General features: G+C 43.8%; 1 protein-coding gene across 1 annotated transcript; it reads left to right on the top strand.

The window, feature by feature from the left end:
* The first annotated feature begins 2077 nt into the window (after positions 1-2077).
* Positions 2078-22087, top strand: LOC117876688 (membrane-spanning 4-domains subfamily A member 15-like). Its single transcript, XM_034768988.1, has 7 exons — positions 2078-2230; positions 5174-5456; positions 9457-9582; positions 11310-11366; positions 15064-15177; positions 16091-16204; positions 21671-22087. The coding sequence occupies exons 2-7, from the start codon at positions 5187-5189 to the stop codon at positions 21794-21796; spliced, it is 807 nt and encodes a 268-aa protein (XP_034624879.1). The 5' UTR covers positions 2078-2230; positions 5174-5186; the 3' UTR covers positions 21797-22087.
* The last annotated feature ends 2550 nt before the right edge of the window (positions 22088-24637 follow it).

The raw sequence follows: 24637 nt of genomic DNA, 5'->3' as shown, positions 1-24637 counted from the left end.
GGGGCAGTGGAAAGTCCCGCCACTGAGCTGGGTCCATTGCCAAGAGGCACTTTCTCGTAGTATGCCCTGAATTAGGCTAAGAAACCTACAGGGAACTGCAATTGTGTCCAAGGTCGCAATAAACCTAGTCGACGTGACTTTGCATCTTACTAGACTCTGTGGTTATTGGGGGTTCTCTTCGGGTCTGCTGTGTCAGCTATCTGCGCACAGCTGGGGCAGCACACAGAGGGAACACGCGCATGCAGCCGAGTGATATCAACATAGGAGAAAGCAGAGCACCACACCGGTAGCATCTGACAACAGGGGGCATAACTCATCCGTCTGATACATGATTGATACATACCAGAGTGCTTTTACCTAAAACTACTTTTTATTATGTTTTAAGCACATACATACACACATGCTGTTGCAGTAGGTTCAGACCATTTTAAACCTTTATATTTGTAGGAATGCATAGCTCCCAAATTGCCAGCCCATGGTTACGGCACACTGTTTCCATGGCTACAAGGCAGGAGTGGCCTTCACCCCAGCGTCTGTGTTTTGGGAAACTTCTTGGCTGGCCTGTTTGTCTCCCTCGCAGCTGGCTTTCACGTGCACAAGATATGGGTTTGCTATCTCATGTTGTTGTACACTGTATGCTTTCCCTATGCGCAAGAATGTAACCAGTTAGAAGTGTTGTAAGCAGAGAGGTAGAAAGAATAAAAACCCCAGGAAAGTTTTCCTGGGAGGTTTTTCGGCTTGAGGCTTTTAAAGCTTTCTGGCTACCACAGACCTGGCGTTCTGTTTCCTTTCCTCTGTCGTCGCCACATATATTTACCAAAGTTAAGATGGTTTTGAGGAATCAACAACCAGGCTTCTGGGGTTCCCCCACTTCCATTTAGCTGCTAGGGAACTTAGGTGTCAGATTGTTGCCCAGAGGAAAGCTTCCTCAAACTGCTTTAAAGCACGTTTTTTAATTAAACATTTTATATTTTTTTAAATAAAGCATGTAACTTATAATAGCCTTTAGTAGGCTAACTTTTTTTAGCAACTGGCAATAACAATTTACTATTATGTAACCCTTCTGCCAGGTGGAACCAGCAGCAACAAGGGCCGGGTTCAGTATCTAGGAGTTCCTTTTCTCCAATACAATACAAAAGCGGCTCGAGCCCCCACTCAGTGACCTGGGACAATTACACACCGCCCCCAAGGCACCTCTAAGAGGCAATACTTCCCCTCTCACAAGCACAGAGTCTGAGGGAGATGTGATGGTATTAAGCCCATGTTTCAAAATATTTCCTCTTCTCTACTAACATTAGCTCTATCTTGGCTGGGGTTAGCCTCACCTAATGGCATTTCATCCACTGCTTCATCACTCAAGTACTAGGCAGCTGGGTGATGGGAGTGTGTTTATTTGATATCAAGGAGATCCAGAGATGGGTATTGTCTGTGTATTGCTGGCATTTAAGATCACAGAGCCTCACAATTTCCCTTAGTGGTAAATGCTGAATAAGAAGTTCCTAAATATTTAAGATGATTAGATGCAGCAAAGTAGGATGCTACAGAAAGAGAGAGAGAGAGCACACACCTTGGAGATGAAAAGCACTAGATAAGTACTGAATGCTCTTATTAGAGCATTATCCATGGCAAATGTCAATTAAAATGGCTGTTTCCATCAAAATTTTCAGTGAAAATTTCCTAGTTTTCTTCGAAAAACTGAAAATTATTCAGTTTTCAGACAATTTTTTTCTGGGTGTTCGGCTTTCCAACGAACCATCAACACATTTTGAGGAAAGCTGGTGCTACCTGGCAACATTTTTGTTTATTCCAAAACCTAGTTTTTAACCAATCAAACGTTTTGATCTGAACATGTCCAACTGGTTGTGGCAGTTTCCTCTAGGCAAACAGGAAAAGGAAGGGTCTCGTTTTACTCAGTAGTGACCCTGGTGGCCAAAGGGGAATGTTGGTCAGCTCCTATGTGGAGCCCCATATGCTCTGACCCAGAAGGGATGGTGATTAGGATAGGGAAAAGGCATGAGAGGGACCCTGATTGGTATGGGGGAAGGGAACAGGACTTTGGAGTCCTGCAGTAAAACAGGGCAGAGAAGGAGGGAGGAGCTGAGTGTGACCGTCAGGGCAGGATTCAAAGTCTGACGCTAATAAAACCCCTTTTGCAAGAGCCCGTGAGAATTTCCTGGTGAGACTTGGAGTCACCCACAGCTGGACGGAGGAGAGCAGCTGCGGTGACAGAGTAAGTGCATCAGCAAACACTGCCTTGGGTGACCGTTAAAACTGGGGGTTGGTGGCCATACCGGGCGAGACGGCTTTGGGGATGCCGAGATCCTTTCAGGACTCTTGTAGGAAAATGAGGTCAGAATTTAGAGAGCACCAGATCCGATTACCTGACAAGTGGGGAAGAGAGGAGCGGGGAGAAATTTGTGGCTAAAAGCAGCATGCTCCTGTGTGAGCGTCACTTCCCAGACCTCTAGGAAATGTTCATACAGAAAGATGGAGCAGCGACATAACTTGCTTGCATTGATTCAAATCTTTTCATGCATCAGCTGCTCTCCACTATTTGTAGGGTTGCCAACTTTCTATTTGCAGAAAACCGAACATCCTTGCCCCGCCCCTGCTCTACCCCTTCTCTGAGGCCATGCCCCCCGCTCACTCCATCCCCTCTCCCTCCGTCACTCGCTCTCCCCCACCCTCGCTCACTCACTCATTTTCACCAGGCTGGGCGGGGAGTTGGGGTCCAAAGGGGGGAGGGCTCCAACTGCAGGTGCAGGCTCTGGGGTGGGGCCAGAAATGAGGGGTTCAGGGTGCGTGAGGGAGATCCAGGATGGGGCAGGCAGTTGGAGTGTGTGGGGGGGTGAAGGCTTTGGATGGGGCTGTGGGCTCTGGGGTGGGGCCAGGGTTTGGGGTGCTGGAGGGGGCTCAGGGCTGGGGCAGAGGGTTGGGGCATGGAAGGGGACTTGGGGTGCAGGCTCCGGATGGTGCTTACCTCAGGCAGCTCCCAGGAAGCTACCCGCATAGCATTCCAACTCCTAGGCGGAGGCATGACCACATGGCTCTGCCTGCACCTGCAGGCGTCATCCCCTCAGCTCCCATTGGTCGCGGTTCCTGGCCAATGGGAGCAGCTGAGCTGGCTCTGGGAGTAGGGGCAGCGCACGGCGCCCTTGTGGCCAACCCTCTGCCTAGGAGCCAGAGGGAGATCCCAGCAGCTTCCTGGATAGTGGAACCAAGTAGGGAGCCTGCCTGAGCCAATAAACTGGACTTTTAACTGCCCAGTCAGCAAAGCTGACCGGAGCTGCCAGAGTCCTTTCTTGACTGGACATTCAGGTCAAAAAACGGACACCTGGCAACCCTAATGACATGGCTCTAGCCAGTGAATAAAAGAGTCAGGGCTCAGAGGTCGGACTGGTGTTGATATTGTCTGCGACGTCTCCTGTCTAATAACAGCTGGATCTGGGTTGAGCATTTGGTGCTGCCAAAGGTAGGTGCCTCCAGCTCTCTTGAAAACATAGACACAAGTGGTGTCACCCCCACCTTCCTACCCAACATCCCCAAGCAACATCCCCAAGCAAAGGAACAAAGTACTCTGGTCTGGCCAGTAAAAGGGAAACAGAAATTGGACAGATTGACGAGAATACAATCTCTGGAAGGAAGAGACCGTCCTGACTATTCCCATGGCCCTTTAGCCTTTCCTTCCTCCTTACTACCCACATAGGTTAGAACAGCATTTAAATTGAGAACTTTCAAGGCTGGAAGGGATCATTATGGTCATCTAGTCAGATCTCCTCTGTAACAAAGGCCATAGAACTTCTCCCCAGGGATTTCTGCATCAAGCCCCTTAATTCCTGCTCACACTAGCCTGAATTTATGCTTCCAACACTGGATCTTGTTTTCCCTTTGTCTGCCAAATGAAAGAGCCCTCTACCCTTAGAAATAATCTTCCCACTTACAGATCGTGATAACAATCTGCTTTCCAGTGCTTTTAACACTTAAAAAATATCTAGAGCCTCTTAAATGCCAAACCTAGCAGCAGCTGGGAGCATTGTGAAGACTGGCCCCTATAGGATTAGTTCTGTACATTGCCATGTGGAAGAACCCATACATGTTTCGCAAAATGGGACATAGGCATATGTGCATCTGCAGCCATCTTTCTTTTAGAGATTGTTATTAACTAGCCTTTGCTTTGTTAACTAAAGCCAGGCAACAAATTCAATTTTTTTCCACAGAAAAATTCAATTTTCACTGGAAATCTGAATACTAAAATATTTTGATTTGGAAATGATGAAAGGTGGGAATTCCTGTGCGTCATTCCCTCCCTTTTCCTCTGTAGGCCTGGAATCCTGGTCAGACAACATTTCCTGTGGCGCATCATGGTCATGCCTCTTGGAAATGGAGGCAGAGCATCATGGAAGTCCCTGGCCATGGCACATGATGGGAGATGTAGTCCAGCTAAGGAGCTCAGCCTGCAGAGGAGAACGGGGATATGTAGCAACTGAATTACAAATCTCATGAGGCACCACGGCAGCATAGCTGGATTGAAACATTTCTGGTTGAGAGCTTTCAGTTTTGTGATGAAAAGTTCTGTGAAAAGAAGATCCTTTCCACACACACAAATATCCACTTAATGGAAAACCCAATTTTCCATCAGAAAACAGTTTTGGTGGAAAAATTTTGGCCAGCTCTTTTGTAAATGCTTTTGGGTCTGATCCCGTGCCTTTGAAGTTAATGGGAATGTTTCCTTAATTTAGATGGGAGCAAAAGCAGAGTCTCTGTGCCAAAGAACCCGAGTTAATTTTACCCTCTGTCAGCCCTAAGATAATCAATTACACAGCTCTGGAAAATTCCATTGCAACCAGTGAAAGATCCAGAAAGTTAAAAGCATCTGGAAAAGGAGGGGTGGAATGGAGACACTAGACCTCCTTGGTTGAGATTTTAAAAGCCAACAAGAAAGTTGAATTTAATGGGAGTTGTGTGGCTGAATCCTTGAGTCAGCTTTTGAAATCTCAACCCTTATCTTTAGGGTGTTGCTAGTGCTCCAATTATAGCTCCATGTGAAGGACAAAATCATGGCAGCAACTCGAAAGGGGTTGAGAAATAGCTAACTAAGATTCCTACTCAGCTAATTTGGGGAGTCAGTGTTATTACCTATGGCTTAATCTGGGCCAATCACTCTTTTCTGCAGCATCTTCATCATCATGGCAGCACCAGGAAGCATGGCCAATGGGGTGCTTGTGTTCATGCCCCCAAACAACGCTGGCATCATCCACCAAGGCCAGGGAGTCTCTGGTGCCATTTCCCAGATTCCTGAGATGGTGCAATGTGGGCCTCAGCAGTTCAGGGTCATGAACCCTGGGAACCAACCTCTTGGGTCAGTGTACCCCAGTAGTCCCGCTGAGCAGGTCGAGCAGCTGAAGAAAGTAGGGATGATGGAGAGATTCCTCAAAGCACAGCCCAAGACGCTGGGGGTAAGTGTGATCTTTGCTCTCAATCCATGAGAATGAGTCATTTCAATGCAGAAGGGCCTACACAGATGGCTGAATGACTGAGCATGAGCAAATTCCAGACTCCACCCTTTTCTTGTTTACTTTTACCAACAGCTTTATGGGAAGAATGCCAGGAAGCCAGTGCCATCAGGTGACTTGGCACCTCAGGGACCCAGGATAGGTCTGACCTCTTCTTGAGACTTTATTGCTTGAGACCCAGAGTTCCAGGGGTAGTGAATCGTCCTACCTGCCCAAACAGGGAGAAATGAGGATTAATCAAGCAAAGAAGAAAAAGTGGGGGAAAGGATTATAAACCAGCTGTTTCTGTAACTAATGGAATGAAACAACCCCACACTGGGGAGGAGGGGATGGCTATTCAACTGTTATAAATCGGTGTAGCTCCATTGTGCTAATTCACACCAACCGAGGATCTGATCTGAGAAGGAGCACTTCAAACCAAGGGTCCCTCTCCTAGTTACTGCAGTGCAGAGCTGATTCCATTCAGCCTTGAACTACTAGTGAAATCAATCAACTGCAACTTCTATCCATCAGTCTACATGGATAAGCCCATGATTGGTTGTTTATTTACAATTATATATATATAAATAAATGAGTTAATAGATTATTGGGTTTAAGGCCAGTAGGGACCACTGGGATCATTTAGTCTGACCTAGGCCAGAGAACATCTATGAATTAATTCCTGTTTGAATTCAAGCATATCTTTTAGAAAAGCATCCAGTCTTTATTTAAAAATTGCTAGTGATGCAGAATCGACCACAACCCTTGGTAAGTTGCTCCAATGGTTAGTTACCTTCAGTGTTAAACATTTTCACCTTATTTCCAGTCCAAATTTATCTAGCTTCAACTTCCAGCGATTGGATTTGCTAGACCTTTGTCTGCTAGATTGAAAAGCCTGTTACTAAATTTTATTTCCCCAAAGAGGTGCTTATAAATTGTGACCAAATGAACACTTAACCTTTTTAGTTAAGATCACCAGAGTCCTGAGAAGGGTCCTGTTTGAATTATCTTGTTGCAACATTTGGGCGCCTCTGGCTCAAAGATATGGTCCAAAATCTCTGCTGGAGTATATAATCCCAGTCCCATTCCTTTCAGTGGAGTTTTGTCTCCCATCAGGGAATTTGTCCAGAGGAGTAGGTAGTGATCCATGAGTTTATTGTATATATTTGTCTGTAGGGTTCCAGTGTTGAAGCTGATCACAGTGTCCAGGAAATTGATGCTGGTGTGGGAGAGAGTTTAACAGACAGATGAAGGTTGTTGAAGTTGTGGTGGAAATCTATGAGGGAGTTTAAGTCGTTTGTCCAGAGGATGAAAATATCATCAATGTATCTCAGATATATCATTGGTTTCATGGTGCATTTGTCCAGAAATTCTTCTTCAAGATGGCCCATGAAAAGTTTACCATATTGAGGAGTCATCCTAATCCCCATGGATGTTGCTATGGTTTGGACAAAGTGTTGGTTGTTGAATGTAAAAATAATGTGGGTGTGGATTAAATGGATGAGTTTGGCAATGTGCTTCTAGTAGGTATCTGAGGATTGTCCATTGTCTTGTAAATATTTGAGTCAGGCAGCTTTGCTGTCACTGTGAGGGATGTTGGTGTATTGGGAGGTGTCATCCATAGTGGCAAGGGTGGTGTTCTAAAGGAGGTTGTTGATGTTGCGGAGGAAGTCGGTTGTATTCTGGAGGAAGCTGACCCTTTGTATGGTGAGTGGTTTGAGGGTGGTTTCTATGAGTCCCTATATTTCTTCAGTAAGAGTGCTGTGGCCAGATATGATATGTCTGCTTGGGTTCTATTGTTTGTGTATCTTGGGAAGTAGGTAGAAGTTCCCTGGGTTGGGTACGTGGGAGATGAGTTTGTAGAGATTCTCTTGGAGCTATTTGGTGAAGGATGAGGTGATATCCTTACATTCCTGGGTAAATTGTGGTGTGGGGTCTTATTTGAGTTCATAGAAACATAGAATATCAGGGTTGGAAGGGACCTCAGGAGGTCATCTAGTCCAACCCCCTGCTCAAGGCAGGACCAATCCCAAGACAGATTTTTGCCCCAGATCCCTAAATGGCACCCTCAAGGATTGAGCTCCCTAACCTGGGTTTAGCAGACCAATGCTTAAACCACTGAACTATCCCTCCCCCTTCATAGCAGGTGGTGTCAGAGAGTTGTCAGTTGGCCTCATTAACGTAGTCATCATAGTTGAAGATTACAATGGCAACCCCTTTGTTTTTTGGTGGGATCACTCTCTGAATAGATTTCTGGGACTTTATGGTTGTCCTCCTGACAGTAGAGGGATTGTGGTGGATGTGAGGGCTGTTAAGGATTTCATAGTCAATTCTTTTTTGAAGCAATCAATGTAATCAACAAGAGCGTAGTTTTGTCTGTTCTGTGGTGTCCAGTCAGATGATTCTTTTTTTTTTTTTGATCGTCAATGGGGATGTAGTAATTATGAGTGGTGTTGTCATTGTGAAATAATTCTTTGAGGTGAAGTCTGCAGAATAATTCTTCTAGTTCTCTACATGTTAGTATGGTATCAGGTTCTGTGGTGGGGAAGAAGTTCAGTCCCTTACAGAGTATAGATAATTCAGCTGCAGTTAGGGATAGTCTTGATAAAATGATGATGTTCATCTATTGTGTATTGTCAGTATTGTGAGTACTGGTGCATTGGTTTCTCCTGGAGGTGGTATTCTGTGGGTTGTGGAGTAGTTGTAGCTGGTTCCACATTTTTTTTTTTAGTTTGGATGCCTGTTGTCAGATTTCTTTAACAGTTGTTTTGGATTTTTTGCATGATTTCCAGGTAACTTCCCTGGTGGGTTTTTTTTTTCCTTCTTCCAGTATGGGAGCATGTGATGATTTCTTGTTTGAGATGCTCCCTTCTGCAATATATGAGGTGCAATAAATGGTTCCTTAGTTTTTCTGAAGTTCATCTGAAGAGCTGTTCAGCATGTTTGGAATTATATGTAGTGGCCAGAAGATTATGATGGTGAGACATCTGTGGATGATATTTTCTGTCTTGAATTTGCTCAGGAAGTAGATGTCACTCTTAAGTTTTGTTTCCTTTTTCTTCATGTTGTGGAGTTTCCACTTCAGACAGCAAATTTGATATCTTCCATTATTATATTCAGTATTGTAGCTGTGTTGGTTTCAGGATATTAGAGAGACAAGGTAGGTAAGGTAATATCTTTTATTTATTGGACCAACTTCTGTTGGTGAGAGAGAAAAGCCTTCAAAGCTTACACAGATTTGATTCTCTGCTTCATTCTTTGTTGGTGATTCCTGTCACTGTTGAGGGGGTCATTAGGGGAACCACATTTTTTTTCAGTGAGAAATGTAGTTTCCATAAAATCAAAATTTTCCATTGAGAAAATAAAAAACAAAATATTTTGTTTTGGGTTGGGACTTCCCAAATCAAAGTACTTCAGTTTGTCAAACTGAACTGAAATGTTTCCCCTCAGGTCAGTTTGACATTTAAACTGCATCCACCTGAGCTGCTACAAAGCCTCAAGTTGTAGTTCAGATGGTGGCCTCATTCCTCCTTATAGGACTGGTTCCCTGTTCCAAACTACACTGCGGTCTTCTCTTTTACTGAACCACTATGGTATCTCATGGGAGACCAATGATTCCACAAATGTAAATGTAGTCCAGCTAGGAAGTCTAGCCCATAGAAGAGAATGGGGGCCCAAGACACCCCAACTATAATTCCCCTAACGCAATGCACTGACTCAGGTAGACTCAATCCAGTGTTAACTAAGCCTAAATGAAATATTTTAAGTCAGTTTGACAAACTGAAACTAAATGTTTCAACATTTCCAAACTGAAATGTTTCAGATTTTGGATTTAAACAGCTGTCAAAAGACCAGAATTTCCCACAGGATGGAAATTCCAATTTCCGATCAGCTCTGCTCAGGACACTCCTTCACAAGATGGCAAGGAATTGGCTCCTTTTACTGCCCCATTCTCTTCCCACAGGCCATCCAGATCCTGATTGGGCTGATGCACATTGGCTTTGGGGGTGTGTCTGCAGTTTTCGTCGTATACCACTTTTACGTTTCCATCTCCGTTATTGGAGGGTACCCGTTCTGGGGAGGACTTTTTGTGAGTAGAATAAACAGAAGCATCTATGAAATGATGGCATGGTCACATGGATATATAATCATTGTCTATGATTAATGTTGTACCAATATATGAGGATATAGTGATACACATAAGATAAACAGAGGGCAAGACGGACGCTTCCAGGATCTTAATACACTTTCTAAACATGCGTGAACTAAACCCAATAAAACACTAGTGAGTTAGATATTATTTTCCCCATTTTACAGATGGGGAACCTGAGGCACCAAGGGGCTAACAGAGTCACCCAATGTAATACAGTTGAATTGTGGCAGCACTCAGTATAGAATCCAAATCTCAAGATTCTTCCCCATTTACTTCTGTGTATCAAGAGACAATGCAGACTGTAGCTATGGTCATCGATAAGTAACAAATACCTAGTATCTCTTTACAAAAGAAACCCACAAAGGCAAAGAGGCAGCATGTGGTCAGCTCAGGAACCTGCAGCAGATGTCATTCGACTGGGATATAGTAGAATGTTAGTCCATTGAAACTGGCACTTAGTCTGCTGTCACACTTCCTGCTGTCACTTGGTAGATCATTGGCCCATCTAATGTGCTGACCCATTTCCTGCCATTGCTCAGCCTGTCCTGCAGCAAGCAGTGCCCCGGGCCAGGCTTCAAAAATCCTTCCCCATGTGCCACCTTAGTCCCCCAATAAAACCCTCCCACACACGCTTGAAAGACAGGTGCCTTCTACCAACTACCAGCCCTGAGTGCCACTCTCACAATCCCTGCTACCCCACCTTGCCTGTTCTACATGTCGGGTGTCCTGGCTTCTCATTTTGACAATCTGCTCACCCTGTTCACCAAAACTGTCTTGTTGGGCTGGTGTTAAGGGTCAAGCTGCTGTGAAGTCCCTGCCTTAGCCTCTCTGCTGGGCTGATGTTGGCGCTCAGGCGTCCGTAAAGTCATTGGCTCAGCACCTCTGCCTACTTGGCTGATGTCAAGGCCCAGGCCTTTGTGAGGTCACTGACTGAGCCCCTCTATCTTACTAGGCTGAGGTCAAGGCTTAGGTCCCCATCCCTTACTGAGTCCCCTGGCTGAACAAGGCCTTGTTAGGGTTTGTCTGCCTTGAATGGAGGGAGGGAAAAAACCTTGGTGGATCAGCAAAAAGGACAAATCTCCTGACAGGTTCCAAACCAGGAAATGTTCAACTGTCAAGTGAAAATGGTGACTGATCCGCCACAGAAAACAGAGTGTGGAGGTGACAGCAGGGTGCACTGTAGGTCTGGATTAAGACATGTTAGCAAAGCTGGGAGTCTGGGGAGGACAGCACTGGAACAGCAGGGGATACTTCAGGTGAGGCTTGAGATGTGGAGATGCTCAGATACCATGGCAATCGAAGTACTATACAATCTGGTGACTTCCTGAGCTCTTCTCAGGATCATCCAGTCATTGCTCTCTTTATGGGGAGAAGAGCAAGTTCAGTTGTCAAAAAGGAGCAAGAACTCGGAAGGAGGAAAGAAGAGGAGGAGAATCTGGGGATTATGATACAGGTGCCACCTTAACTGGATTTAGATGAACCTGGATGGTAGCATTATTAGATGGAAACTACTCTCCAACACTTGGTATAATTATTATGAATGCCCCTGCTGAGGGAAGTGTGTCATTCTTTCCCTTTGCTTCCATCACATAGAGCCTGTCTCGGAGGAGTGATCATTATTGTAAGTGTGAAGTGTGAATGATGGTTTTCTCTTTCCTGGGCAGTTCGTCATTTCTGGATCCCTCTCGGTTGCAGCTGAGAATCATCGCAACACCTGTCTGGTGAGTTTCTAGATATTATGTCCTCCCCTTCCCTAACGTGGGGGACACTCAGAGTTTAGCTCTGCTTTGCCCAGGGCGTTATCCAGGAAGAGAGCTGCTGATGAGAGAGCAGAGAGCTTGTTCATCAAGAACATGGAGAAGGAATATTGGAGAGGGAGAAGGTGGGGGAGGTAATATCGTATATTTGACCAACTTGTGCTGGAACACATGTTGGAGAGGAAGACAGAAGAGACAAATAGGGAGCTGAAGGAGAAAAGGAGATATTTTAAACTGCTCCCTGCTGTCTGCCTCGGTATGTTTAGCAGCAGCTTGTGTTCCAACAACTATCTTCCATTTTTCTATTGACTAATAAACCTCGATTAAGAGCCCAATAGAAAGGAGTCCAATAGAAAGTAGAGCTGCAAACTGCTGCTGAAAAGGCAGCCAGGCTACCAGGGAACAACAGAAAGACAAAGGGCCCAGGGAGTCTGCAAAAAAGGGGGGAATTTAGAAGAATTAAAGTAGCCAGAAATATATTCAAAATAGTGAAGAAAAGCGGACTTCCAGCGAGGCCCCTATGGAGCAAAGCACTGAGTATCTGTGAGACTTTAGGATGTGCTAAAAATTAAGCACGTGTTTAAGTGCTTTCCTGAATTGAGACCTACAGGCAGATCAAAAAATAGGGGAATAAATGAAAAATGTTGCAGAAATTTTTTCACCATTTCCCCCCACTCCAAAAAAATTCACGTCAATGAAATTTTGAAAATTTCATCCAGCTCTGCCTCTTACCTTTTACCTGCTATTTTCTTTTCTCTGCATAGTAGGCACTGTCTTTTCTAAGTGGAAAGACACATTGTATAATTCACCCCATGAGCCATATTCTGATAACAATGAGACACTCCCGGAAATATATTAGCTACCTATTGGTAGGCTTCGCAGGTAACTAAGGACTGCAATAGCCAACTGCTATGGTTTATTGCTGTGGTCCTGATAAGTGAACTTCCAAAGTGTCAAGGCTTGTGTCAGGGTTCCCTCCCCACTCTGAACTCTGGGGTACAGATGTGGGGACCCGCATGAAAGACCCCCTAAGCTTATTTCTACCAGCTTAGGTTAAAAACTTCCCCAAGGCACAAATCCTTTCCTTGTCCTTGGACGGTATTGCTGCCACCACCAAGTGATTTACACAAAAATTCAGGAAAAGGGTCACTTGGAGTCCCTATTCCCCAAAATATTCCCCCAATCCCCTTCACCCTCTTTCCTGGGAAGTCTTGAGAATAAAATACTAACCAATTGGTTATAATGTGAGCACAGACCAAACCCCTTGGTTTTTAGGACACTGAAAATCAATCCGGTTCTTAAAAGAATAATTTTATTAATAAAAAAAGTAAGAGAATCACACATCTGCAAAATCAGGATGGAAGGTAACTTTACAGGGTAAGTAAAAAGATTTAAAACACAGAGGATTCCCCTCTCACTCTGCTTCCCAATTACAAAACAGGAATGAAATTACCTCTTAGTATAGGGAAAATTCACAAGCTAAAACAAAAGATAATCTAACGCATTTCCTTGCCCTTACTTACAATTTTTGTAATCTTTGATGGATCATTTCAGGTATGTTTTCAAGAGTTGTTTTACCTGCCTGGTCTCTCTCTCCGTCCAGAGAGGGAACAAACAAAGAGAGCACAAACAAAGCCTCCCCTTACCCCAGATTTAAAAGTATCTTCTTTTCTTATTGGTCCTTTTGGTCAGGTGCCAACCAGGTTATTTGAGCTTCTTAACTCCTTACACATAAAGATTCAGTACAGCTACCCAGGAGGGATTTTATGCTACCCTTATCTGTATGTATATGACAGCTTGGCTTATATGAAGCCCTAAAATTCAGGCAGTTCTTTTGAACTCCCAAAATTACATAAACAATGAAATTGCATTTTTAAGTGAATTTAGTGTTTATAAGAGGTCCTATGACAGAAAAATCCAGCTCACTATTTACCCTGGAACATACACAGCATGTGTAAGTGACTGTTAAACCAGCCACATGGCTTAGAACTTGGAAACCTTCAACACTAGAAGGAAAAGTCTCTACTACTTGAGCTAGCAGATGGGGAGACTTAAATGACTGCAGCAGCAGCCTTATAAACCTTCCATGTGGCTCAGCTACTAGAGGCAGACAAGAACTCCACTCTGTCCTAGCATGGCTTGCTTATGGACAGTGCAACATTAGTCCCAAACCACCTCACCAGTGCGCCTCACCCTAGGCCTGCTGGGACCAACTCCAAAGGTGAGCGTCCAAATCAGCTTTCCAACCCAGTCAGTTCTTGGCCTCTCTTCTACAGCCAAAAAGGGGGTCAGTTACTTCAGAGTGGAGGACGCTGTCCAAATTCTTGTAGATTCTTGTCCAAATAGGAACTGGACTGAGACGTCCAGCTACCTTCACGTAATCTGTGAAATGTCAGATGGGAGCAATTCTTTGTCACTAGTCTGGGTTGGAGCTGGTCACATGGAAGTGAAAGGCCCCAAATCCAGTTACAATTTCCCCAAGAAAAATCAGGGGTTTTGGTCATGAATGTTCTCGTATTTCCAGGGCGGGAGTTGGGCTTTTTTTGGGGGAGGAGGGGGACTGAAGAAAAAATCCCCTTGGAGAAAGGCCAAGCTGTTATCATGGCATCTTCCCATTCTCAGTCCTATCTGAAGTACGGAGTTGTGGCAAGCTCAAAGCATAGGCTAGTGGTGCTGAACTGAGAAGCAGTAGAGCTGAGTAGATTCCTCACTTTTCCGGTAACCTTCGGAAACTCCCTTCACCTCTCTCTGTTTCACTATCCCTCTTGTGTGTTTAGATCATAAACTTTTTGGGGCAGGGACTTGATTGGAACCTCTAGCCATTATCAGCCAGGCTTATCTAACTTTCCCAAAGAAGTGCAGGGTTTGCGTTGAGTGTAAAGGTTCAGGGCTAGTTCTTATATCTTTTTTCTATTACATTTTTATTACAATTTTTCAAAATATATATACAGAATAAAAAACCGATACATAAACTGCTCATAATATATTAACCAGTTGCTACCTAATCTTAGCTGTACTTGAAGCATATTATTATTATGTATATGTATATATATAATATGAATGGTTAAAATATAAATCAATTATTTGTATTCTACAATTTACAAACAAACAACATTTGTTTATCAAAATTCAATTAGTTAAAGCAAAATTATTAAATTAACCTAAAGAATAAAAGCAAAATTCAGGAGGAGGGAGATAGAGATGGGGAGGGAATGAAATGGGTAAAGAGAAGGGGGAAGTAAGGGAGCCCATAAGTTTAACAGGATCATTCAGACACTTCCAGGAGAGCATCCCATATCTCTGAGAATTTTTCTTGGGTATGTCTTTCCATGGTGGCCATGCTTATAATAGCTATGCTCCAGTCGTCAATTACACTTTTTGGACTTTCATGCTTGTAGTACTGGTCTTTGAGCAATTACTAGTGCTCTGCTTAGCCAAAATTTTTCAGATTTATTCAGCTTCCAGCTAACATCCATTAGGTTGAAAATTACATTTTTAACTTGTAGCACAATTTTATCTGATAGAAAAAAAAGTAACTCTGCAATTAAGTTCTGCCCAAAATGTGGAAGCATTCCTAGAACACATAGGGGGGCTAGTTCTTATTTTAACCAAACCTGTTCTCTGCCAACACACAACCTGACCCTTTGCACATCTCTTTCAGGTGAGAGGCAGCCTGGGAATGAACATCACTAGTGCCATCTTCTCAGGCATTGGGATCATTCTCTTCCTAACGGAGCTGATTATTAATGCGTCAGATTACAGCCACGACTATGAGGTATATCTTTGGTTGGTAAATGGCCAGACTCTGCCTTAGAATCATAGAAATGTAAGGCTGGAAGGGACCTCAAGAGGTCATCCAGTCCATCCCCCTCCACAGAAGCAGGTTAAGTCTACCTGGAGCATCCCTAACAGGTGTATTTAAAATACCAGGTGCCTGGAATTGTCCCAGGCCTTTGATCTCAGGGTAGAAACTATCCATGCGTTCAGCTCCAGACTTTCTGATTTGGTTCTGCTTGATAAAGCCAGTGTCAAAACTCCTGTCAATGTCAAATATCAGGCAGGGACCATTTTTCTTCTGTTTTGTACAACACCTAGCATAATAGGGACCTGGTCCATGACTGGAGTTTCCAGCTGCTATCAACATACAAATTAATAATAACTCCTATTGATTTCAGCAGGCATAGAGTTGGACTCCAATGTCTGTTTTATTTTATTTAATCCCACTTTGCACAGATGGGGACACTGAGGCACAGGGGAGTGAAGCTATTTGTCCAAAGTCACAGGCAAGCTAGTGGCAGAGCTTGGAACCAAATCCAGCTCTTCTGATTTGTAGTCCAATATTTGATCCGCTAGACCACATGGCCTCCCATGGATCCAGGCTCTATGATCCTCCATCTTGACAAATGGCTGCATCTCAGGGGCGGAGCTCCCTGCAGACCCAGGAGAAAACAGAATCCTATGATCTGCTGACGGTGGTGGGGTTCCAAGCATCACAATTACCGGGGCTGCTGAGTAGTTTGAATGAGGAGGAGAATTCTGTGTGCCTGGGAAGAGAGAAGAACCAGGACTGCATTTCTTTATTCCCAGAATTGGATTCCCCAGTGCGTTCCCTCACGGCAGCCCTGTGCAGTGTGTTACCTCTAGCAGTCAAGAGTAATTAGCATCATCTGTGGTTTTGTGCTCCCCAGGGTGCTGCAAAGGGGATCATGGTCATGCTGTTCTTGATGACCATCGTGGAGTTCTCCATCGCTGTCTCAATCTCATACTTTGCGTGCCAAGCCATCTGCTATACCCCCAACACCGTGAGTCTTTCAGCTCTCAAACGGGATGTGAGTCAGAGCATGTGGTGAAAGGAAGGAAAGATGTTTGCCTGAATGAAGGGCCCTTTCTGATCATAGAATGATAGAATATCAAGGTTGGAAGGGACCTCAGGAGGTCATCTAGTCCAACCCCCTGCTCAAAGCAGGACCAATCCCCAACTAAATCAGATAGAATGAGTGTCCCTGGGGAAGGGCCTGAATGTGTATGAGGGAGGCAGTGAGGGAGGAAATGACAAGCCCTGATTTAGTCCTGGTTGAAAATTTTGTCAAATCATTTTTTGGATGGGAAATAGGGGTTTTGACTACATGAGAATTTTAGCAGAAAACACCTGTTTTCTCCAGAAAATATTGCTATTTTGCCAAAACACTGATCACTTGAAAACTAGGGCAGTCAAATGATTAAAAAATTAATGGTGATTAAAAAAATTAATGGCAATTAATCGCATTGTTGAACAATAACAGAATACCATTTATTTAATTTTTTTTATGTTTTCCACATTTTCAAATATATTGATTTCAGTTACAACAGAGAATACAAAGTTTACAGTGCTCACTTTATATTTATTTTTATTACAAATATTTGCACTGTAAAAAAGAAATAAGAAATTGTATTTCAATTCACTTAATGCTAGTACTGTAGTGAAATCTTTTTATCATGAAAGTTGAATTTACAAATGTAGAATGATGTACATACAAAATAACTGCACTCAAAAATAAAACAATGTCAAACTTTAGAGCCTACAAGTCCACTCAGTCCTACTTCTTGTTCAGCCAATCGCTCGGACAAACAAGTTTGTGTACATTTGCGAGTGATAATGCTGCCCATTTCTTGTTTACAATGTCACCTGAAAGTGAGAACAGGTGTTCATATGGCACGATTGTAGCTGGCGTCACAAGATTGGGCAACAAAATGACAAATGAAATTTAATGTGGATAAATGTAAAGTAATGCACATTGGAAAAAATAACTCCAACTGATGCATACAATATGATGGGGGCCAGGGCCGGCTCCAGGCACCAGCTTACCAAGCAGGTGCTTGGGGCGGCCACTTTGGAGAGGGGTGGCACGTCCAGGTATTCGGCGGTAATTCGGCGGACGGTCCCTCACTCCTGCTCGGAGCGAAGGATCTCCCGCCGAATTGCTGCCGCAGATCGCGATCGTGGCTTTTTTGTTTGTTTGTTTGTTTTTTGTTTGCTTGTTTGGCTGCTTGGGGCGGCCAAAACCCTGGAGCCGGCCCTGATGGGGGCTAATTTAACTACAACAAATCAGGAAAAAGATCTTGGAGTCATCGTGGATAGTTCTCTGAAGATGTACACGCAGTGTGCAGAGGCGGTCAAAAAAGCAAACAGGATGTTAGGAATCATTTAAAAAGGGGATAGAGAATAAGACGGAGAATATATTATTGCCCTTATATAAATCGATGGTACGCCCACTGCGTACAGATGTGGTCTTCTCATTTCAAAAAAGATATACTGACACTAGAAAAGATTCAGAGAAGGGCAACTAAAATGATTAGGGGTTTGGAGAGGGTCCCATATGAGGAGAAATTAAAGAGGCTAGGACTTTTCAGCTTGGAAAAGAGGAGACTAAGGAGGGATATGATAGAGGTATATAAAATTATGAGTGAGGTGGAGAAAGTAGATAAGGAAAAGTTATTTACTTATTCCCATAATACAAGAACTAGGGGTCACCAAATGAAATTAATAGGCAGCAGGTTTAAAACAAATAGAAGGAAGTTCTTCACTCAGCGCACAGTCAACTTGTGGAACTCCTTACCTGAAGAGGTTGTGAAGGCTAGGACTATAACAGCGTTTAAAAGAGAACTGGATAAATTCATGGAGGTTAAATCCATTAATGGCTATTAGCCACGATGGGTAAGAAATGGTGTCCCTAGACTCTGTTTGTCAGAAGGTGAAGATGGATGGCAGGAGAGAAATCACTTAATCATTACCTGTTAGGTTAACTCCCTCTGGGGCACCTGGCATTGGCCACTGTCAGTAGAGGGGATACTGGGCTAGATGGACCTTTGGTCTGACCCAGTACGGCCGTTCTTATGTTCTGATGTAGGATATTTACATGCCAGATGCACTAAAGATTCATATGTCCCTTCACGCTTTGACCACCATTGCATAGGACATGCATCCCTGCTGAGAACAGGTTCTACTTGATAATCATCCAAAGCCGTGCACACTGACGCATGTTCATTTTCATCATCTGAGTCAGATGCCACCAGCAGAAGGTTGATTTTCTTTTTTGGTTGTTTGGGTTCTGTAGTTTCTGCATTGGAGTGTTGCTCTTTTAAGACTTCTGAAAGCATGCTCCACACCTCATCCTTCTCAGATTTTGGAAGGCACTTCAGATCCTTCTTTGTGTTTTGTCAAATCTGCAGTAAAAGTGTTTTGAAAATGAACAACGTGCTGGGTCATCATCCAAGACTGCTATAACATGAAATATATGGCAGAATGCAGGTAAAACACAGAGCAGGAGACATACAATTCTCCCCCAAGGAGTTCAGTCACAAATTTAATTAATGCATTCTTTTTTTTAACGAGCCTTATCAGCATGGAAGCATGTCCTCTGGAATGGTGGCCGAATCATGAAGGGGGTTATGAATGTTTAGCACATCTGGCACGTAAATATCTTCCGACACCAGCTACAACAATGCCATGCGAATGCCTGTTCTCACTTTCAGGTGACATTGTAAATAAGAAGCAGGTAGCATTATCTCCCATAAATGTAAACAAACTTGTTTGTCTTAGAATTTGGCTGAACAAGAAGGAGGACTGAGTGGACTTGTAGGCTCTAAAGTTTTACATTGTTTTGTTTTTGAGTGCAGTTACGTAGCAAAAAAAAATCTATACTTGTAATTTTTCACTTTCACAATAGAGATTGCACTACATCCTTATATGAGGTGAACTGAAAAATACTATTTCTTTTATCATTTTTACAGTACAAATATTTGTAATAAAAATAATAATATAAAATGAGCACTGTACACTTTGTATTCTGTGTTATAATTGAAATAGATATATTTGAAAATGTAGAAAAATATCCATAAATATTTAATACATTTCAATTGGTATTCTATTATTGTTTAAAATTGCGATTAAAACCACAATTAATCAGGATCAGTTTTTTTAATTGTGATTAATTTTTTTGAGTTAATCACATGAGTTAACTACTATTAATTGACATCCCTACTGAAAACCAAACTATTTAGACTCAAAGTGGAACTCTGGTGCCCAGTGGCAGTTGTAGTTCATTTTCCATTATGGGCCGTGTCTTGCAGCATTTATATCTCCCATGATGCACTATGGGCAGGGACCTTTGTGACACATCCCCTCCCCTCACCAACAAGGGGAAAGTGATAAATCATGGGAGATATAGTCCTGCCAGTGACCACAGCTCATACAGGACAATGAAAGTATAAGGCACCCAAACTACAACTCCCATGAGGCACTGTGGTTCCATGTTGAATCAAAATATTTTGGTGGTTGATAGATTTTTGTTGACATTTTTGGCAGAGGAAATAACCCTATTTTCTGGCCCTTTTTATCCTGATTCCTAACCAGGCTGCTGGCACCACGATCCAAGTTACTGAATCATTTTTTAAGGGAGGGGGGAGTAATCCCAGTTTTCACTGCCACCACATTGACCTTCATTGTCAGTGTTTTAATTTCTGTGGGGCTGCATTTCATCTCCCCGCGCCAGGTAGCAGGGGGGTGAAGGGGGAACGACAGAAAACTGTAACTGGGACAGAACCTGAACTGCAATCCCATCCTTTTGTGCCACTGAAAGTCACTGGGTCTCTCCAGCAGAGAATTCCATCGGCATGGAATCCCCACCTGTCACAGCCAGCTCTTACTCCCTTGGTGTAGGGCATGTATTGAGGCATGGACGGAGTCCCTTGTTCTTCAACAGTACCTGACAGGTGGACAACTCCTTTGGAGTCATTACCAGTCTTTGTTTTAGAGCAGCTGTTGGGGTTAGCACAGAGCCAACCATGGAGTCATGATGCCACAAACTGCTCATGATGCTGCAAACTCCCCTCCCAAAAGCTACAGCTGTGGACATTCCCTCCAGGGACAATGTTTCTAGCCAGACAGGAAAATAAATGAATCCAGGCAACAGGAAACGCCTTGTTTGGAATACAACTCACTGCTGTGAGGCTGATGTGACTCTGACTTTCCCAAAGGCTGGCTGGCTGCCTTCCATGCAGTAGTTCTCCTGGCCCTCCTCTGAGCATCTTTGAAGAGTGAAGGGTGTAGCTGAGATGAGGTTAACCCATGGCTGACCTGGGAGTAGCAAGGCTCACACACTGATAAACTAACATTTTCTCAAACTGTGATGAAAACTGTGTTAAGTTTTTATGAAAAAAAACAACATCTGTTTTTGTCTAAATTTTCCAGACATTTTATATTTGTTTCGGCAGAAATTCAAATACCAAAATATTTTCACAAAACCCAAAAGATTTCAATGTAGAAATGCTGTTGTGGTGCCTAATGGGGGTTGTAGTTTGAATGCCTCATGTTGCCATTGTCCTTTGTAAGCCAGGCTCCTTAGTCTGACTACAACTCGCAATGTTGTCCCCCTCTTAGTGAGGGGAGTTGTTGCATCCTGGGAGTCCCTGGCCATGTTACATCGTGGGAAATGTAGTCTAGCCAGTGAGCCTGATCCGTAGCAAAGTATGGGGACATCAGGCAAACAAACTACATCTACCATGAGACACTGCAGCCTCTCCAAATTGAAAGCCTTAAGTTTTAGGACAGTCACTTTTGGGATGAAAATTTTAATTTTTCCCAGGAAACTGGATACTTTTCATGAAACAATTCATTGAGTTAAACATAAAAGTTTAGAGTTTGGGAGTTTATTTGGTTTGCTTTTTCTTTGAAAATCAGCTTGTTGACAGGAAATTTTCAAGCAGCCCTAGTAAGGAGCACAGAGGGATGCTCTGTGGCATAGTGAGACCTACCACATTAACCTTTTAAGTGCCCCACACAAACCTGCTGCAGTCAGGACCCAAGAGAACTTCTAGTTTCCATATCCAAAATGTCATCAACTATATCAAGAGACCAGGGTCATGTTCTGTGACACCGTGGACCCATGCCCCTCCACAGGGAAAATCCTACTGATAGCGAGTAGGGTGTTGACAGTGATGATGGCACAGATTCATCCCTGGTGTAATTCCAGTCACAGCAGGAGAGTTACACCAGGGACGCTCCTGCCCCAGTTATAAGAACTAGAGGGATGAGGAAGATGGTGGTGGTAGTGCTGAAAAATGTGTTGATGAAAGGGAGTGGAAGACTGAGGAAGGTGATGGGGATGAGCATGGCGGACTCAGAGAAGTGATGGTGACAAAGAATGTGAGGAAGATACTGGAGCAAGAATGGAGAGGTGAGGAAGGTGATGGTTGTGAGGGTGTGAGGGCTGATCTCTTTTGTTTTGCAGGCCATGTTCATGCAATATGCTGCCAATGCAAATTTTGGGATTCCTTCTGCACCAATGGCCTCTCCACCACCTTACACCAATGTGGCTTATGACCCCAAAGAAGAGATTGAGCAAGGGGCCTCATAAAGAACTCCTATGAGAGATGGCTCCAGCAGCAGCTCCTCTGAGATGTAAAGCTCAACCCCATCCTACATGATAGATCTCAATCCATTTCCTGAGTGCAGTTCTAGAACCCAGCTCCGTCACTCATCACAGAGAGAACTCGTTTCAATCAGCTTCTCCCTGGCTCCGCACCATTCATTGAATTCACATTACGCAATAAAATAAGGTGATAACTCACCAGCACTATCCAGCCCCCAGAGACTTTGGCCCTGAATGTTTCCCCTGGCCACTTCTTCAATAAATCTTCAAAATGGATCCTGAGTGGATTGTTTTAAAGCCTTTGTTCACAGATGCATGTGGCATGTGTGTGCATCTAGCACGTGTGCATATAGCATGTGTGCCTGTGTATACATGTAGCATATAGATGTGGGGTGTGTGGGTAGGCGGGTGTTTGAGTGTGAATGTGGTGTGTGCATATCCAAGTGTAACTCTCACCATATACATGTGGAGCAAACGGTCTCCCTTCATCCATATCAGACATCACAAAAGCTACTATTACAATTGGCACTAATTTGCTTGGGTCAGGCCCCAACTCCTTTTACACACTTTCTTCCTTTGGAATCTGGCAGAGGCACTAAGATATAGGGCAGGAGGCAGGGGACACAGGCCTCATGGGCATTCCCCTTCTCTCCCAGCCAGAGCTGGAGAATGGCAGAGCTGTGTCTAGCTAGAAGGGGAATAACCCCAAACAAAGGTGCATGTAGGTGCTGTCTGCAAAGGGTTTCTTTGAAAAGAAGAAAAGGTAAAGGGGTGACTTGATCAGTCTATAAGTACCTACAGGGAAAAGAGAAATCTGATAATTCCTGGCTCTTCAGTCTATCAGACAAAGGTTTAACAAGATCCAGTAGCTGGAAGTTGAAGCTAGATAAAGTCAGACTAGAAATAAGGCACAATTTTTAACAGGGAGAGTAATTAAACATTGGAGCAGATTACCAAGGGCTGTGGTGTCCTCACTGGAAATTTTTAAATCAAGACTGGGTATTTCTCTTCAAGATCTGCTCTAGTTCAACCAGGAATTAATTCAGGGTAGTTGTATGGCCCGTGTTATAGTGGAGGTGAGACTAGATGATAACTGTGGTCCCTTCTGGCTTTGGAATCTATGAATATGGAGAGGAATTCTATTAGATAAGCAGATAGGGCCAGATTCTCAGCTGGGATAAATCCCCATTGATCTGAACAGGGTCTGGGCACCCCCACAAGTTTTTCCCATGGTGCGCACTGTCAATTCCCGTGGGGCCATCCCGGCTGCAGCTGCTGGCCCCAGCATGTCGGCTGCCTAGTCCACACCATGTCCAGCCCCCACCTTCTGGCACACCCCACACAGATGCAGTGTCACTCCCCATCTCTGGGAGGGGACATAGGCTTTTGGAAGTGGGGCAAGACTGGGCAGGTCCCTGGTGATGAACTGTGGTGCAGGAGCTAGCCCTACACCAGCGACAAAGAGTAGTGGCATGCACTCAGTCAATTCTGGCTCCACCACCCCCTTGTCATGACAGAGGGTCAGATTGGTAAACCTGAACTGGCAGTGAGGTGGTCAGCGCTGGTGCTCCTCACTGCTGCCAATGGTGTATAATATGCGTACAGTTGTATGCACTACTGAATAGGACTATATCCATTTACACCAGCTGGAGATCTGGCCTGTCCATGATCTAAGCTTTGCCCCCTTTCTGGGTTTTTAGCATTCAGTCTTTAATCCCTCATATGAAATCTGAGAAATAGCATAATATATCAGAGCATTTTTGTAGACAGGTCTGTATACAACCCTGTACAGTACTATGTATTGTATACAGCAATGTACAGTACAGTATATAATAAAGACTACATATGCAAAATATAATTTTACAGTATTTTTAATAACATAACAGAGAGCTGGAAGAATGAAAGAATAAAAAATGAAAACAGTACAGTACAATACAGCACTGTAAACCTGAACAGTCACTAGTCATTCTGGATATTCTTGCTAGTCTTGTACTGTACACACTCCAATTATTAGTCTTCCTCTTCCCCTGACAACACTATAATTGAGTCGTCAGGGCTTGATGTCGCTCCAGGAGACGATGGGCCAGGCTTGGGTGACGGAGAGCGAGTCGTAGACGAAGTGGTTGGCTCTGGTTCAGCTTGAGAAGTTGATTGTGTAGGCTCTGCTGCTGCTGGTTGTTTTTTCTTTAAAAACATGGTGATTGGCAACTGTCGCTGTTGTCTCTTGAGCTCCTCAAACATTTCTTGGTACGGTCTCAAATCATCCGTAATGCTATGTGTGATTTTGAGGCTTTGTTCCATAGAAGGATCATATTCAGAAATTGAATCATTTAAGTGTTTCGCTGCTTGGAACACTTCAGAAAATTTATGAAGATTCCAAGTTGCTGGCTCTTCCTGTTCATCATCATCTTCGTCTTCTGTAGACGATTTTATCAGTTCCTCTAACTCTTCGTTAGTCAGTGTTTCTCTATGGCCCTCAATTAATTCCTCAATTTCTTCCTTGAGGATGTCGATGAAGCCATCACCACCCACTTGCCTGGCCACCTGAACAATGAGTTTCACTTCTTTGTCAATGGTTGGGAAACCCTTAAAATCATTCACACAGTCTTCCCATAGGTTTTGCCAACATGCATTGACTGTTTCAGGCTTGATTGCATCCATTGCCTGTTTAATATAAGTGACGCAATCAGCAATGTTGAAGGACTTCCAACACTCCATCACATTAACATTGGGATCAGCATCCATAGCGGTAAGGCTCCATGAGAATGTAAGCCTCGTGTACGTGGCCTTGAAACAGCTAATGATGCCTTGGTCGAGAGGTTGGAG

This window comes from Trachemys scripta, chromosome 4, assembly GCF_013100865.1.
Source record: "Trachemys scripta elegans isolate TJP31775 chromosome 4, CAS_Tse_1.0, whole genome shotgun sequence".
Classification (NCBI taxonomy): domain Eukaryota; kingdom Metazoa; phylum Chordata; order Testudines; family Emydidae; genus Trachemys; species Trachemys scripta.
The sequence above is the reverse complement of the archived record's forward strand: the minus strand, read 5'-3'. Positions and strand labels throughout refer to the sequence as shown.

Coding starts and splice junctions, on each gene's coding strand:
- LOC117876688 (XM_034768988.1), top strand. CDS start 5,187: ATGGCAGCACCAGGAAGCATGGCCAATGGGGTGCTTGTGTTCATGCCC. Junction 5,457..9,456: donor CACAGCCCAAGACGCTGGGG/GTAAGTGTGATC, acceptor CTCTTCCCACAG/GCCATCCAGATCCTGATTGG. Junction 16,205..21,670: donor TCTGCTATACCCCCAACACC/GTGAGTCTTTCA, acceptor TTTGTTTTGCAG/GCCATGTTCATGCAATATGC.